We start from the raw sequence: 18847 nt of genomic DNA, 5'->3' as shown, positions 1-18847 counted from the left end.
CAAAAGTTACATTTCGTGTAATTTTAAAAGTCAAATATTTTATTTTCGTAAATTGTCCCCAATTAAATTGTTTAGTTATATATGTAAATTTTAGACTCTTGATTATTTATGTATTCTAATTTATTGTAGGAAATAAAAAATTATATTGTTGGACTCAACAAGACAGTAGTTTTTTATTTTTTAAAAAAATAAATTCTTTATTTTATTTGATACATGATGTTAGAAGTCTATCATGTTTTATAATATCCGAAGTTAAATCACATCTAATGAATAAATAATGATTTTGCAATTATTTTAATATTAACAATACTATTATTATTATTCAAACTTTTTATCTTGATAGATCATAAAAACAGTAGATACCAATCTTTGACTAAATTTGGTTAATTTGCACAATATAATATAAGTTAAAGCTAATAAAAAGTTTGAGGAAAAAAGAGCAAAATTAAGTAAATTTAATTAGGAGTAACAAAGAAAAACTAACAAGTCTACAACTAGAAAAATAAGCTCTTTATTAATTATAAAACTTTTGCATGTCAAATTAATGATAGAGATTGGAAACACAGACTAAAGATTAGGAGAATTAACATGATTTGCGATAGGGAATAGAAAAAAAAATTATATTATATGCAATCTTAAAACAAATATTAATTAAACAACATATACCTGTACTATATATAGAGAATTAATTTTAATAATTATTTTATGGCATCTAAAAGTTAGATATTCTAATTTGTTTTGCAAACAAGTAAGGTAATAAACAACTGCAACCAGTTAAGGCAAGCAACTAGTGATAAACTTTTTCTCTGCAAAAGAGGAAGGCAACAAGCAAATGCAATGATAAACCTTCCTATTTTTCTCTACAAATGAATAAGGCAAGCAACAAGTGATAAACCCTCCTAAAACAAGCATGTGGTGGCGCCGCCTTAGCAGCCTCCTCCTCTTCCTTCTTCTTCTTAGCAATGGCCTTGAGCCTCCTTTGCTGGTACTCATTCTCCCTGTCGGTAATCTTCTGCAGCTTCCTGAACCCCAATCCGGTGTCGCTGTCATCACCACCGGGCATCTCCTTGAGCAGAGATTTGGGGGCAGTAAAGGAGGCAAGCTTGCGAGCAACCTCGTTATCCATGGCATCGATATTCTCTTCATCTTCACTGGCAGGGATTGAGGTGAGGTAGGAGCCCTTGTCGGAACCGCCATAGAGGTCAGTGTCGAAGGTGAGAGAAGTGAGGGATGCGAGTTGTTGCTCCGTCTTGCGCTCTTCCTGCGTCTTTGCAATCTCTGGATCCAAAGACGCCATTTTCGTTGCGTTTCTGATGCTTCTTAATTGATATTAGCGTAAACCCTTGGGAGACTGAAGATTAAAGTGACGAAGAAGGCGAAAACGGAGTTCTGAGAAGTGAGAAGAAATGAAACAGAATCAAAGATGAAATTCTAGAAAAATAAAAATCCTTTGCGAAATCATATAATATATTTTCAAACACAATAGACAAGTGAACGGTGAGAATGGAACATGACTCGAGCATTGTGCAATTAAAAGAAACCAGATCAAGCATGAACAATGTGAATAAGATCACCAAAACTAACACACAGAATAAGATCTCACTTGACGAAGCACTTGAGCAAAATGCAAAACAAGGTATTATTCGTAGATTCTCGTCCCACAAAGCACGCACCATAACAAATTAATATTCTATTTATAGACCTCAATTGGTGATAGTGCAATGGCTGAAGCTTCAACCACACCAGATCTAAGACAAAGAATACTGCAAGGTTCTCTAAACAAAATCTGTCATCAAACTCTAGCTACTAGTTCAACCATTCCATCGTGGTTCAACCTAAATTACTGTTTTATAATAAAATATAAATAAACATACACAAACTTAATTATATTCTAATATAATCATAAAAATGCCATCCACATTAAACAACTAACTTTAAAATGTCAAAAAAAAAATTAAGTGAACACAAATTATTATCCATACATCAACTAACGAAGGCAGCCATAAATGGACAATTAAAAGCAAACACAGCCATAATTGAACAATTAAATAAGAAAAGACTAGAAGAACAAGAACTAAATCACACCAAAAATAAGAACTAAAATCAAGAACAAAGACCTATAATAACAGCAAAAGAGCAAGAACAAGAACTAAAATAAATCACAGCAAGACCAAGAACTGAATAACAAGTAATCAACCAAGGCAGCCATTATAAACCAACAACATAAATTAAGTGAAAGAAAATTATTCTCCAAACACCAACTAACCAAGGCAGCCAAAATTGAACAATTTACAGCAAATACATCCATGATTGAACAATTAAATAAGAAAAAACAAGAACAAAAAATCAAACCAGTAAATCATAGAAAACACAGCACGACTAAGAACTAAACAACAAGGAAAATACCTAAAATCACAGCAAACCTTCACTCGAATAGAGTATGAGGGAGAGGGAGCACGATGGAACTCGAGGGAGAGAGAGCACGGCCGAAAACTGCAACAGACGGTGGTAGAACGAATCGACGATGGCGTGACGCTGGAGTGACGCCGCTTGGCTTAGGTATCTGGAGAGTGGAAGGCTAGGGTTTCTTTGAATGTGAAGACTGATTGAACACGGAACAGTTTTTACTTTTTACCTTTTACTCTTTAGCCTAGAAACGACGCGGTTTAGCGTCTTTGTCTAAAAGCGGCCAGGTCCAGGTTTGGTCTAACCGCACGGTTCTCAGGTGATTCAGCAATTTCAAAAGTAGTTTACACTCTATCTAATTTTGATGTATTAACAGTGTAAAATAATTTTACAGATACATCTAATTATATAACGCTACATTAGTAAAAATAACTACTTTTTATATTGAAGAACTGGTTTGACCAATTCGACTTTCCAATTAAAACTAATTTGCAGAACATTTGAAGAATACTAACTCCTAATTTTTGGACAAAAACCGAATTAGTTAACTAAAAATTGATCACTATACCACTTTGATTCAAGATAAAAATTGCTTGACAGTAAACCGATAAAAATAGGAAAGAATTAGTCAAAAAATCAGTTAATTGGTCGAACTTGTGCCGTTTTTAACTATTAACTGATTTCAATTATAAACCATAAAAAATCAATTTTTTTAAAAATAAATATTTTATACGTAAATATATTATTTTATTGTATCTAGTCCAACTACGGTTGAGTTTTAGTAGAATCTTTAACCTTTTAAATCTCTATATCGTCCAGTTAGATAATTTGTTTGATTTTTAAAATTTTGGTTTTCATAGTTGTTTCAAAAAAGAGAAAATGGTGTTTTTCCTTTTTACCAAAGATATTAGATATTAGGGTAAAGTAACAAATAAACTCTTGAGAATTTACACTTCGGACAGATTAATTTCTAAAAAAAATTATTAATAAAGTCTTTAAGAATTGCAAATATAGACATACTATTTTTAAATTAGTCCTCTATGATTAAAGTAGAATGTCTAAATTTGAACCAACTTATCCACATGCTATCCTGTTGAACTTTATTGGTACTTTTTTTTTATGGACTAACCTGTCTGAAGTGTAAATCCTTATAAATTTATATGAAAACGCAAATTAACATTTAGTGATTAATTATGTTAATATTTGTTAATAATTCTAAGAGCATCTTTAATATTTGGTTTCAGTTTAATTTTATTTTGGATCTCACAAAATGTCATATAAGTATTTGTGGGACCATATAAATAAAATTTGATTCAAAACTCAATATGAGATTTGATACTTTAATGTTTAGTCTCATTTTAATTTTCTAATTTTAAATTATTTTTAATTATTTCAAATCATTTTAGTTAAGTTGTGAAAATTTAACTAAAATAAAATATAGAATTACAGAATTAATAATTATATACCATAAATTTAAAAGATATTACACACTAATAAAAATATACTTTAAAATATTAGCTAATTAAATATAACACTAAAAAAACATATTACATATTTAAAACATTACATAAATAGAATATTAACAAAGACAACATAATATTAAAAATAATAAAGCTCTAAACTAAACTTATTTTGTATTGTGAACCAAATATTCTCAACCAAGTTTGTTTGTAGTTGTCGATGCTTTAGTCTATTGCGAAGTTCGACATTTTTTTGAATATATTTCTCAGGAGCAAAAGACTCTTCGCCTAACTCTGGTTGTAAATGGTCATTGTCGACATCGTCATAAGAAGGGAGTTTAGTAAAAGTATAAGCATATCTATCTCTTTCGTTTTCAACAATTATATTATGCAATATGATGCAAACTCTCATTATTTTTTCAAATTTTTTTTTTATCTCTAAATCATGTTAGGCTGTGAATGATTGCGAAATAAGCTTGCAACACTCCAAGTGCTCGTTCTACATCTTTTTAATTACCTTTATAGATATCATGCAAATATTTTTTTTGTTTATCTTTTTGTCATTGGCATATTATTTTAACAAATGTTGCCCATTTAAGATATATACCATCTAATAAATATTATCCTTTATTGTATGAGTTACCATTTATAGGATAGTTTATTTCTGAAGTGCAACTTTGTAAAACATCGTCAAACACGATGAACAATTTAACCATCAATATCATTATTGGAACCAGCAACTCCAAAATAAACATGCCATATTCAAAGGTCAGAAGAAGAAACATCAGTTTCAAGTACAATAGTGGGAACCCCACAGTAATCACTTAAGAACATACATTTCCAAACTTTTGGATAATCTTTCCACTTCCAATGCATGCAGTCAATATTTCCCTTCATGTTGGGAAAGCCACGGTTCTCTCCTATCTTTAGAAAGCATTGTACATCATTCGAATTTGAGGTACAGAAGAATTCACACTCAAAAGCTGAAATTACATCTTCAACAAACTTTTCCAAGCACTCAATTGCAGTGCTTTCACCTATTTGTGTGCAATCATCAACAACGTCAGCCGAAACTCCATATGCTAACATACTCATGGCAGTTGTGCATTTTTGTAATGGAGATAAGCCTTTATTTCCTACGGCATTGACTTTTTGCTGGTAATATGGATCTACCTCAGAAAGGGCTTCAATAATGTAAAGAAATACATGTTTTTTCATTTGAAATCGCCGTTAAAATATATCACCAAGGTATACTAGGTTAGGTGCAAAGTAATCGTTGAAAAGTCGTTGATGTCCTTCTTAACGACCTTTATCTATCCTTCTAAGAGTTTTGGGCAAAGAAACTTTCTCATACAATTGCAAAACAATTTCAAGTTGGCGTTGATCTGAGTCATCAAAAAAAAATTTCTTAATTCAATCACTCGGATTTATGCCATCAAAGTCATCTGAGTCATTGAACACAATTTTCTCAGCCAAGTCATCCAAAGACTTGTCATTGAAATCATAGTTCCCATCCATTAAGAGTTAAGTGTGAGCAAACATATTCAAGCCTCGTCTCATATTTGTATTTGTGTTTGTAACGGGTATTTTTCAATAACCACTTTTTAACAGCTAGTTTCAACCAACTAGTTTTAACCAGAGTCTGCCACCCAGATATGGCGGCGAGCGATCGGCCCATCGGCGAACGAGTTCATGAGGATTCACGATGCTTACTGTACTATGTTGGATCCTGACAAGCATGCAGCACAATGAAAAACTATTCCCGCATCTGAAGTAGATAATATGGCCAGAGAAATAATGATTGAAAATTGTAAGTGCCTAGGAACTTGTGGAGCACCCAGATTATTCTTGTTGTTTTGGTGATACTGTGTTCAAGGCTCAGAAACAGATTGATTCCCAAGCTGATAAGGATAATGTAAAGTTAGCGACTGACTTAAATGAGGATGATTCTCTAAGAGGCAAAGATAGTCTTATTTTGATAATGTTATAGATTATCAGTGCTCTTAATTTTTTTTACGGACTAAAGTGTCCACTTTTAAAATTCTCATAAACCTATTTAGATAATTACTTTATAATAATGGACAAATATATACATTCGTATATAACTATTATTATTATTTTTTTTTTTTTGCAAAACTCTAGTTGGAGCAAGTTCCCCCAGCGTACAACGTGGGTCCATCATCCTTGAAGCCAAGGGCTCTCCTACAGTTTGAAGAAGTGAAGTGAAAAATGTCCGTACAATATTGTGTACCCTTTTGTCTTTGTACTGATCTCAAATCGGTAGAATCCTGTTCTATTGACAACACCATAAATGTCAAACACAATTGTAAAACATGTAACACAGAACACAAACCTTGAACAAAAACATAAACAACTCATGGATCCACTTTGTCGTGCATAATGTATGGAAGAAACCGAAGAGAATGAGAGTAGTGGAGTTGAAACCTAAAGGGGAATTCATCGCCTTTTAAGAACTTACGGCCTCTCTCAAAAAAATGGGATAGAATGGAGGAGTTGGGGGAAAAGGACCAAACAAACAAACATCACTATCCAAATGTGGAATATGCCCAAGCATTGCAAAACGACCAGATTAGGCAGGAAAATTGCTGCAAGCCTAGGAGAGGGAAAAGAATGCAAGATATATGAACTTGCTAGAGACCAAACAAGATTCCTTAAGGCGACCATCACTGTAAACACAAACAAGCCACTATTAAAAGGAGCAAGTCTTGGAAGAAAGGAGGATGGGTTGATCTAGGTTGACTTCAGGTATGAGAGATTGCCAAATTTTTGTTATTATTGTGGACTCATAAAACATGAAGAAAATAATTGTGCAAAAGCCGTTAAAGATAAAAAGAAAAGAGCTAACAAATCCAAAGAAATGAGATCATGGCTAAAAGCAGAAAGCGTAGAAACAAAGATGAACACAGGAAAAGCTCAAAACAAGGGCAAAACAAAGGAAATAAGAGAAAGAAACTTCCCTTAATCATCGAAGACATTAAGAAAAATAGTGGAATAGCGAAGCTAACAATGACGAAAAATAATGAGACAGAAAAATCTACATATTTTATAAGTTCTATTAATGGATGCAATTGAGTATTACATACACTGATGTTAACATAACAATAACAGATTAGCAAAATTTCAAAATAATTTCAAACTACAACAAATTTATAATTGTTTCCAGCGAATTAATTCGAATGCAGAAACTATAACTAACCAGCATAACCACGTATTTTTCATTATTCAAACTCAGCATAAAAAATGCAACAAATTTTATAATATCTATAATTTGGTGGCTAACTTATTTTTTTAAGATAAATTTTAAATATTTAACAATTATTTATTTTTATATTTTTAAAATTAAATATTAATTTTTAACTTTTTTAATAAGTTAAATAAATATTTTTAAACATCATAGCAATCACCTTTGTATATATAGAGAAGGATAAACACATGCCAATTTGAACAACTACATACACATACATAGTTTGATCACAAAATAAAATAAGGGATCATCAACAGTTCTCACGATCAATTTTAGCATTGTAAGAGGCTAGCTAAAAAATTGTCAAAAATATAATCCAAGTCTAGAAATGCTAGTCAGATTTTAAAGAAAGACATTATCTGATATATTGACTCTTGGATTATCAATAGCTTATGACAGTAAATAATAAAAAAATTATCCTTTATTTTCAATATTAGCCTATGACAGTGATATAATAATAAAAAATTTTAATATTTTAATATATTCAATAAATTAAAAATATAAAAAGTTATCCTTTTCAATAATTTTTAATTAGTAAAATATTTTTTGTTGTGATATTGTTAAAATATATTCTTAGAACATATGTTAATAACACTGAAATTATATTAGTTTTTCGAGAAAAAATATTTAGAGCATTCTAAAATAATTCTAAAATAATAACGTTAGCCAATTTGATAAAAATATTAATAACAATGTATTTTACATTAAGAGCAATATACTTACTGTCAATGAGCAATAATAGCTCAAATGGCATAGTTTCCTCATACTCAATTAAAAGATTGCGGGTTCGAGTCTCATATCTTTGGTAAAAAAAAAAAAGCAATATACTTACTAATATGTATGAATTTGAGAGGGGCATTATTATTTTTTTTTTTTTGTGAGCAAGGGATATTATCAATTTAAAGGTGTGAAAATTAATTCGTTATTTACTTATATACCATTGGCATAAAAATAAAATATTATAATATAGTAACTAAAATCTAATCATCACCGTATATAAATTTTTGAATTATAGGTAAAACTACTTTTATAAATTTGAAATTACGAGAACATATAAAATGATAGAAGTACCTTGTTTGAGTTTTTAAAATCATATTGAAAATTAATAGAATGTATTTTTTTTTTAATCTTAGTTAGACTCTTGTTCATAAAATTTAGCAGATAATTATATAATAAAAATGATAAAATTTAACATATTGAAATTTAGTAAATGTATGCCGTGTTATAATTTTAAAACAACAATATTTAAATAATATTTGAATAATATTTATGTATCATTGCATGAATTATTATTTGCAAGTAAAATTTTCACCTACAAAAATAGTACGAAGATTATTTGCGTGAAAACTTTTTATTATATAGTTTATATACACCATTATTTTCAATTACAACAAAAATATATATTTTTATAATTACATTTAAAATGTTTCGATAAAAAATTTAAATATTAATATTTTTTTGGATATAATCCATTGAAATTATTATTAGATGATAGTAAAGGTCCGTATTAAAGTGAATATTATAAAATAAATTTATAAAAAATACTTTAAAATAAAAAGATACAACAAATTACTAAATTATTAGATATGTATGTATTGTGAATAAATTGTATAACAATTGAGTAATATATAAAAATAAATTGAGTAAATATTAATAAAGTTTAAATATTAAAGCATATATATAACAATTTTTTGAATAAAGATCTTTCATTAAATAATATTATTAGAATAATACTTATTTTATAGTAAAATTAATGCTCGTTGAAAAGGGGCTCATTCATGTTATGTTAGTCCATCACATCCTTCGCTCTTTCCAATGAAAAATTATATGTAGATAATGAGAATACTAAACAATATGAACAATGGATATGTTGGATATTCAATTCAATAGATATGCAGATGATTATGTTTATTATTTTTAATAGGATGGTTATTTCTTTTTATTCGATTTACTTATGCACAGTTATAACGGTTGGATATTCAATTCACTAAGTATGCAGATGATTATCCTAATGTTAAGGTTTAGGAGGTAATTTAGGAGTGGAGTATTTTTTTTTACTTTATTGAAACAATTCTAAAGTCTATTATTCACATTATTTACAAAAATTATTGTCTACCGAACATAACTTCTTCTCAATATAAGGTGGCTGAAGACTTGAAGCTGCATATGGTAAGATTAGACTGTAAGTTTATCTCTCACTTTATGGGTGAAGGAAAGGATAAGTTGCAGCTCCACCATGCTCTCCAGACAAAATATTTCACATACAAAATTTTTACTTTCATCTTATCCTTCTATATATTTTATAATTACAAAAAAAAAAGCCTATGATCACGGTTTTAACTAGTAAAAAAAGTGACCATAGATCTATGGTCACGGTTTTGGACCTATGGTCACGGTTTTTTACCGTGGCCTATTCTCTCGTGGCCATAGGTCTATGATCACGGTTTTTTTTATCTATGGTCACGGTTTCTATTTTCAAATTCTGACACTTTAGACCACGTTTTTTTCACAGTGACCATAGGTTAATCTATAGTCACAGTTTTCACCGTGACCATAGCATCTATGGTCACCCCTCCTTAAAACCGTGACCACAGCCTTATCTATGGTCACGGTTTTTGCCCGTAAAACGTTAAAAGAACGATTTTAATACAAAATAAAACGTTAAGGACGATTCTAAATAAAAAATTACGTTGGGGACGGTTTCGATTCTGACCCTAAACGTTAGGGACCAAAAGAATGTTTATCCCTAATTTTTTTTCAATATAAGTAAAAGACAATTAGCACAAAATTCATCTTTTATTTTGTTTCTGAGTTATTTTTCACAATATTTATAGTTAAAAAAGATCTCTCAATTATAGCAGTTAAAACAAAAAAAAAATTAATACCAAATAAAATCAAGAAAAACGGTCACAATAAGAAAAATAATTCTCTTTATGAGATTTAAAAAAATTATTTAATTAAAAAATATTAATAATAATATCTCTTTTAGATTTTTTTAATATTATTATTTACTTTTTAGATATTAAAAATTATTAATATTTAAATTGGATTGAAATTTTGTTTATACTAAAGTAAATACTAAATAAACTTTTGAAAAAATTAAATTATACTTAATAACTTGTTAATATTAATTTTTTTTAATAAAAAGTTCCTATGCTAGTTCCTGGTTGAATCTCAATTAAACTTTTGAATATTTAAATTTCTAACTTTGCTAATTTAATACAGGGATGTCAATGGGGTAGGGTAGGGGAGGAGGTGGGGGATACCTCCCTGATCTCCATCCTCGTCCCTGCCCCAGTTTTTCACCGTGGGGGAGTTTTGCTTCCTATTCCCATTCTCCATAAGGTCCCATTTTTTGTGGGGACTCCATTTTTCATCTCTTTGTCTGACTAATTATTAATTTCCATAGGAATAGAGTTGAAAGTATCTATTCTATATAAAAACAGCAAGATTTTATACAAAATGTCTAAACGACAAGATGGTGACATCTTTTAAAATGTGGACACCACGACGAGCCAAAGCAAAGAATAGTGGATGAGGTGGGGAACGCGGCAGCAGAGAGGAGAATGGAATCATGGATACGACGACAGAGTTGTGGAAAGGAACGCCACAAATATAGAGAATGATGGTATATATATATATATAGCATGTGAAATGACTAAAAATATATATAAGAAATAAACTATTAAGGACAATTAAGTAAATTTATGAATTTTGGGTATTAGCGGAGACGGGATAGGAATCCTCGCTCGGGTCTCAGCGCTTGCTTCGGAAAAATTTTGCTCCCCGTTCTCATTCTTGCAAAAAAAAATTTCTACAATCGAATCTCCATTCGAAGCAATCTTTACAGGGATCTCTACGTCTCGAAAAATTTTACCATCCCTAATTTAATGACCGATTCAATTTTCAAAATCTTAACAAACACCCAAAGCTACTTTTTGTCACATAAAATAAAATCCGTCATCAATGGGGCTTTGGTAAACAAGAAACCAAAATCTATTCATGAGTTTTTTGTAAGGTATCAAAATTAATAAAAAAAAATTATGACGCTGACCAATCTGACCATAAAAAAAGTTAAAACTAATATAAAAAATAAACTCCAAAAAACAAAATTGTGCGTTCTCTAAAAAATTATAAGTTGCCCTTCTAACTTAACCACTTGGCCCTACCCATTCCTATTTTCAAGTACTCTTCACCACACTACCTTCTAAACTCCCAAAAACTCGGCTTCCAAATCCTCTTTCCCAGTTTTTCCATTCTCATTTCAATTTCTCACTCTTTTTCTTTAAGTTTTTTCCTACTTTCTCCAACTACACAATAACAAGTCCCCATATTTTGTAGTGAAACACTATTAAGAAAAAAAAAATAGAAAATAAGGAGGAAAAAGATAAACTGAAAAATGACCACAGAACCAAGAAGCTACAAACACTAAGGTGTCTCTCATGGTCATGGTTACAATAATCCTAACATCATCCAATGTTGTTCTACGTGATGATAATGTGCCACTTCCAGCTGACAGGGACAACTGGAATCATGGTTCAACCAAAATGTGGGGCCATTGGATCAAAGGAATAACATTTTAGACCTTGCCCTTGTGGTGGTCAAGAATCAGAAAATTTTGATAGTGGAGATAAAATATATATAATATTATAATAAATTTTATAATAAAAAATTAGTTATCAAATTATTTATTATAAATTTATGTATAAATAAATATATCATTTAATTTATTTTTAATATGTATTTTGTATTTCAAAATTTATATTTTAAGATTTATTCTTTACAAGTGATTATTTTATGTATACGTAGCATAATTGTTGTTATAATTATATTTTGTTATTGTAAAATATGATTAGATTTCAAAATATCTGATTACAAATTAAAATACTAAAATAGTAATTTAAATAATAACAAATAATTTAAAATTTAATTTTTTATATTTTATATTTTTAAACCTTGACAATATAATTAAAATGTCTTTTTTTTGTATATGTTGCTAAACAATTATTTAAAATTCAACTTTCATACAAATTAGCTCTTGATGATATTCATAGTTGAAAAAGTTTATTCAATTAGTGTAATTATTATGAAAAAACTAAAGCTAATTTTAAAAGAAGAAACACAAATAGATAGATAATATTCTTTCGAGTCGATCTCTAAAAAAGAACATCAATCTTATTTAAATTTGAAAATTGATCATTATAATGGACATCTAATATAAAATTTTTAAATTGACTATTAAGTATCAAAAGTTGAATAAAAAAATATTGTGCGGTCAAATTTAATAATTTAGTGGGACAAATAAATATTATTATTATATACTATTCAATAAAATTTAAAATTATAGTGGAGTCTCACATTCACATGGATCCGTCCCTGGTGGTCAAGGAAGGTTCTAAAGTTGTTATGATAATGCAAGACAGTAGCGGTGATTTCAAGACCATCACGGACGCCATCAATAGCGTCTCTTCCGCCGGAACTCCAAGCATGTGATAGTGTTCATAGGTGCAGGGAATTACAATGAGAAGATCAAGATTGAAAGGACTAAGAATTTCACCACCTTTCATGGTACACCAGGAGGGAACATGCCAACCTTGTCCTACAGTGACACTGTACAACAAGAAGTAAAAAACTATAAAAAAAAATAGAGACTTTTATCGTGTCATTAAAAAGAGTAGGAGGAAACTTAAAAGAAGGGAGTGAAATTGGAATGATAATGAAAAATTGGGGGGAGAGGATTTGGAAAAGGGATTGAGAGTTAGGGGTGGTGGTGATAAAGAGTAATAGAGAAAGAAAATTGTTAGGGTTAGAGTTTAAGAATAGCTAGGTTAAGTTAAAGAGTAATTTAGAAATATTTAAAATTTAATAAAAAAATTCGAAATGTAACAAAATAAATTTAAAATTATTGTAAAAGAACATTTAAAATCTAAACAAAAAACATCCACATTTGAATACAATAAAAACTCCTTTAATTGTGGTAAAAGAAAAATGTATTACTTTTCAATGTTTTTATACTTAGATTTTGGATTTTTTTTGGAAAATATATAATAAAAAATAAATACAAGTAAACTATTAGAATTTAGAAATGAAGGTATATGATATGTGTTTCAAATGTTGGCGACACGACATGAAGAGTTAAATATTATTTAGATATAAATACTATTTTGATTCTTAAGATTTAGAATCAAAATCAAAATCAATCTTAACATTTTCTTTGGTTCAAAATGGACCCCAACGTTATATTTAACATTAAAATCATTCTTTTTAACATAATAATTTTTTAGATGACATAAATGCCCCTTTGTTACTACCACCACACCACTGTCTTCATATCCATGGTCACCTCATCTCCAAGATCACCAGTCACCACATTTTAATTCCTTCAAATTCAATAACAACAACAAAAAATTTTTCTTTTAAATTCAACCACAACAACAACAACAAAAGATAGAAACTTCAGAAATTATTGAACCTTAATTTGAAATCATTGAAAATCCTAACTTAAAATTCTTGAATCTTAACTTCAGAAAATTAGGAACCTGAACCTCAACTTACCAAATTAGAAACGTTAAACAGCGGTTACTCACTCACTCCCTCACGCACTGTCGCACTTCTTGACTCACGTTGTTGTCTCACGCATAGCACTGCAGCAACGTCGTCGTCGTCTTCGACAGTGACGCCTTTTCTAGCCGTCTAGCATGCGTCGTCCTCTCCAACATGGGTAATCTCAAACCCTAATTAAATCCTAACCTTGGACGTTCTTTCTTTTTCACCTTCACTTCCACCATCGTCTTCGCAGCAGAGAAAGAAAGAGAGAGAATGGGGAGTGACAACGAAGCAGAGAAGTCGGCGCATAATCAAGAGGAGAGAAAGAAGATGTTTGCGCTTGCTCCTATTGCGAAGCCCCTTGCCGGCAATAAGCTCTACAAGCAAACCTTGCAGCCATTGTTTGGGAAGGAGGTGGAGAAAAGGATGGCGGCAACAGTGGGAAGGAAATTTCAAGGAGGTGATGGAGGATGATAGTTGAGGATGATGCTCTCCCATAAAGGATGTGTTAAAAATAAATTTGATGGTTAGAATTTAAGAATGAACAGAAACCACAGTTTGAATAAGTTGCCTATATTTAGTTTTAATTTAAACCATTTGTTTATTAGGATATATTAAGTTTAGACATCAAAGAAAAGTATAAATACATATATAATTATTTCATAAACAACAACACATAAATACATTCAATACATTCCTCTTCATTTTATATTCTTCGTGAGTGTGTGTGCCTCGTTCTTTTATTTTCCAACAAAGTGGTATCAGAGCCACTTATAAAATGTCTTCGTCAAAAGGAACTACTTTATCTTTTCAATACCCATAATTATCTAAGCTCAACTATGACAATTGGACAACCCGAATGAAAACAATTTTCGGTGCTCAAGGAGTGTGGGAGATGGTTGAGAAAGGCTATGTAGAACCAGAGAATGTGGACAAGCTAACAGAAGCTCAGAAGGAAGAATTAGAAAATAAAAGAAAGAAAGATCAATGTGCACTTACTATCATTCATCAAGGCTTGGACGATGATATGTTTGAGAAGATTACTGATATAACCAATGCAAAGAAAGCTTGGGATACTCTTCAAAATTCCGTCATAGGAGTTGAAAAGGTAAAGAAGGTTTGTCTTCAAACTCTAAGGGCTGAGTTTGAGTCTCTAATGATGAAGGAGACTGAATCCATTTCGGATTATTTCACCAAAATTTTGACGGTAATGTACCAAATGAAAAAGCTTGGAGAAAAATTAGAAGATGTTCGTGTTGTTGAGAAAATCATTCGTTCTCTCAACTCAAAATTTTACCATGTGGTGGTAGCCATTAAGGAGTCCAAAGATTTGGATACGATGTCTATTGATCAGTTGAATGGTTCCTTACCGGCCCATAAAGAAAGAATGGATAAAGACAAGCAAGAACGTGTGGAGCATGTCTTGCAGGCAAAACTTTCGTAGAATGCTAGAGGAAAAACCAACGAAAGTGGAAGATAAGGACGAGGTCGAGGCCGTGGACGAGGTCGAGGCCGTGGACGAGGACGAGGACGTGGTTATGGAAGAGGAAGGGATGAGAAAAATTATTCTCAAGAGAAAAGAAATCAAAATTTTTCTCGAGGTCGTGGAAGAGGAAGAACAGTTGACAAAAGACACATTAAATGCTATTCATGTGGAAAGAATGGACATTATTCTTGGGAGTGTCAGACATCCAAAGAAGAAGAAAATAAACTTGTTGTGCACAGTGAAGATGTTGAAGAAGCAACATTATTCCTTACGCTCAAGGAAGATCAAAATTCTGAAGATAGTACGTGGTATCTTGACAATGGAGCTAGCAACCATATGACAGGTGATAGGAGTAAATTTGTAGCACTCGACACCAATATAGAAGGACACGTGCGTTTTGGTGATGAATCAAAAGTAGAGATCAATGGCAAAGGGACGATTCTATTCGAGTTGAAGAATGAAAGTCATAAGATTCTTACCAATGTTTATTACATCCCAAAGATGAAGAATAATATCTTGAGTATTGGGCAACTTATGGAGAATGGTTGCAAGATAATCATGGAAGATCGTTATCTTTGGCTTAGAGATAAAAATTAAAATCTTATTGCTAAGGTTTCTATGACAAGAAATTGTATGTTCTTGTTAAACATGAGAAGCGGTGGAGCTATATGTTTGAAGTCATGTATTGAAGATCCACCATGGATTTGGCATATGAGATATGGACATTTAAATTTTGATGGGCTCAAAGAATTGGGAACAAAAAAGATGGTAAAAGGAATTCCAACAATTGATCATCCTCATCAGTTATGTGAAGCCTGCTTACTTGGAAAACATTCAAGAAAGAGTTTTCCAAAGCAGTCCAAATCAAGAGCTACCAAGCCACTTCAGCTTATCCACGTGGATGTTTGTGAACCTATCAAGCCTTTGTCACTTGGTAAGAGCGCCTATTTTTTTCTTTTCATTGGTGATTATTCAAGAAAAATATGGGTTTATTTCTTGAAGCAAAAGAGCGAAGCATTTGAAGCATTCAAGAAGTTTAAAGCCCTCGTTGAAAAAGAAGGTGGCTATGAGATAAAAGCTCTCAGAACTGACAGAGGTGGATAATTCACTTCAAATGAATTCAAGATGTTTTATGAAAATCATGGTATTCGACGTCCCCTAACTGTTCCTAGATCGCCTCAAAAAAATGGGGTTGCTGAAAGAAAGAATAGGACAATTCTAAATATGGCAAGAACGATGTTAAAAAAAAAGTCATTACCAAAAGAGTTATGGGGAGAAGCAGTTGCATGTGCAGTTTATCTCTCAAACCGCTCACCTCCTACCAAGAGTTTGAGCGATATAACACCTCAAGAAGCATGGAGTGGTTTGAAGCCTAATGTATCACATTTAAGGGTATTTGGATCTATTGCATATGTCCAAATTCCTGAGCAAGAAAGATCAAAAATTGATGATAGGAGCCAAAAGCTTATATTTATTGGTTATGAGGAGAATACCAAAGGTTACAAATTCTTCAATCCCATCAATAATAAAATAATAATAAGCAGAGATGTTGAGTTTGAAGAAAATGCAAAGTGGGACTGGAGTACACAAAATGAAGTCACTTATGATTTTCTGCCTTCCTTTGAGGAAAAAGAATCCCCGAAGCAAGAAGTGCAAGGCGAAATCGATCCTTCAACACTAGCATTAACCCCACTAGCATCATCATCGTCTTCTCCATCATCTAGTTCAAGCGAAGGCCTTCATAGATATCAAAGTCTCCCTGATCTCTATAAGCAAACAGAAAAGCTAGAGGATGAAAATTTATTGTGTTTACTCTTCAATGATGATCCTTTAAGTTTTAAAGAAGCTGTCAAAGACGAGAAATTGATACAAGCTATGGAGGAAGAAATTCAAGCAATTGAGAAGAACAACACTTGAGAACTTGCATCACTTCCAAGTGGTCATCAAGCTATTGGAGTCAAATGGGTTTACAGAGTTAAGAAAAACTCTAAAGGTGATGTAGAAAGGTATAAGGCAAGACTCGTTGTAAAAGGGTATAAGCAGAAGCAAGGAATAGATTATGATGAGATGTTTGCTCTAGTTGCTCGCTTGGAGATGACAAGGCTATTGTTGTCACTTGCAGCACAGAACAACTGGAAAATCCACCAAATGGATGTGAAGTCTGCTTTTCTGAACGGTAATCTTCTGGAAGAAATTTATATTGAACAACCTTTGGGTTTTGTTGTTGAGGGTTGTGAAAATAAAGTTTTAAGGCTTAAAAAGGCCTTATATGGATTGAAACAAGCTCCAAGAGCTTGGAATGATCGTCTTGATACGTATTTTCAAGATAATAGTTTTATTAGGTGCATTCATGAATATGCACTCTATGTGAAAGAGGAAAGAGGAAATTTGTTATTTGTTTGTGTCTATGTGGATGACCTTATATTCACAGGAAACAATCAAATAATGTTTGAAGAATTGAAGAAGGTAATGGCTCAAGAATTTGAGATGAGTGATATGAGACTAATGTCTTATTATCTAGGAATTGAAGTGAAACAAATAGAGGATGGAATTTTCATCTCACAACAGGCTTATGCAAGAGAGCTATTGAAGAAACTCAATATGCTAGATTGCAATCCTACCAATACACCTATGGAGTGTGGAGTCAAACTTTTCAAAGAGGAAGAAGGCTTAAGAAAAGTTGATCAAACATTATTCAGAAGTCTCGTGGGGAGTTTAAGGTATTTGACCTGTACCAGACCTGACATTTTATTTTCAGTTGGGTTAGTTAGTCGTTACATGGAGAATCCAACAGAAATCCATATAAAGGCAGCCAAGAGAATTCTTCGCTATCTTAGAGGCACTCTTGAGTATGGCATGTTTTATTCAGCTTCATATGAATTCAAATTAATGGGCTATTGTGATAGTGATTATGTTGGGGATATTGACGACAGGAAGAGTACTACTGGCTTTGTTTTCTTTTTAGGAAATAATGCAATTTCTTGGTGTTCAAAGAAACAACTATAGTCACTCTTTCAACTTGTGAAGCTGAATATGTTGCTGCCACTGCCTGTACATGTCATGCAATTTGGCTGAAGATACTACTGAAGGAACTTCATTTTGAGCAAGCTAAATCCACCAAGATCATGATGGACAATAAGTCAGCGATTGCCTAGCAAAGAATCCAGTGTTTCATGATAGAAGCAAGCACATAGAAACAAAGTATCATTTCATTCGACAATGTATTGAGAACATGTATGTGGAGGTTGAGTATGTGAAATCACTTGATCAAGTTGCTAACATTTTCACAAAACCTCTGAAATATAATGTTTTTCAAAAGTTAAGGATTATGATTGGAATCGAAAAATTATCAAGTTTAAGGGAGAATGTTAAAAATAAACTTGATGGCTAGAATTTAAGAAGGAATAGAAATCACAGTTTGAATAAATTGTCTATATTTAGTTTTAATTTAAACCATTTATTTATTAGGATGTATTAAGTTTAGACGTCAAAGAAAAGTATAAATACATATGTAGTTATTTCATAAACAATAACACACAAATACATTCAATACATTCCTCTTCATTTTATATTCTTCGTGAGTGTGTGTCTTGTTCTTTTATTTTCCAACAGGATGATGAGAAGGGAGGAGTGTTTTTTTTTTTTTTTAATTTTATAGAGGATAAATTTATCAAAATGATAGTT

General features: G+C 31.4%; 3 protein-coding genes across 3 annotated transcripts; 1 reads left to right on the top strand and 2 right to left on the bottom strand.

Annotated features, from left to right (window-relative positions):
* Positions 1-797: 797 nt before the first annotated feature.
* LOC148543797 (uncharacterized) lies at positions 798-2563 on the bottom strand. Its single transcript, XM_088500656.1, has 2 exons — positions 2407-2563; positions 798-1389 (listed from the first exon to the last, which is right to left on the bottom strand). Exon 2 carries the CDS (start codon positions 1295-1297, stop codon positions 851-853), a length of 447 nt encoding a protein of 148 aa, XP_088356782.1. The 5' UTR covers positions 1298-1389; positions 2407-2563; the 3' UTR covers positions 798-850.
* A 2065-nt stretch (positions 2564-4628) lies between these two features.
* Positions 4629-5384, bottom strand: LOC107615012 (uncharacterized). Its single transcript, XM_016317134.1, has 2 exons — positions 5288-5384; positions 4629-5050 (listed from the first exon to the last, which is right to left on the bottom strand). Exons 1-2 carry the CDS (start codon positions 5382-5384, stop codon positions 4629-4631), a joined length of 519 nt encoding a protein of 172 aa, XP_016172620.1.
* A 9152-nt stretch (positions 5385-14536) lies between these two features.
* On the top strand, positions 14537-15121 carry LOC107615013 (uncharacterized). The gene has a single exon (XM_016317135.1). It carries the CDS (start codon positions 14537-14539, stop codon positions 15119-15121), a length of 585 nt encoding a protein of 194 aa, XP_016172621.1.
* The last annotated feature ends 3726 nt before the right edge of the window (positions 15122-18847 follow it).

This window comes from Arachis ipaensis, chromosome B9 (assembly GCF_059453495.1).
Source record: "Arachis ipaensis isolate K30076 ecotype BB chromosome B9, ASM5945349v1, whole genome shotgun sequence".
NCBI classification, from domain to species: Eukaryota; Viridiplantae; Streptophyta; class Magnoliopsida; order Fabales; family Fabaceae; genus Arachis; species Arachis ipaensis.
Note: the sequence above shows the minus strand (reverse complement) of the source record. Positions and strands in the feature narration are given on the sequence as shown.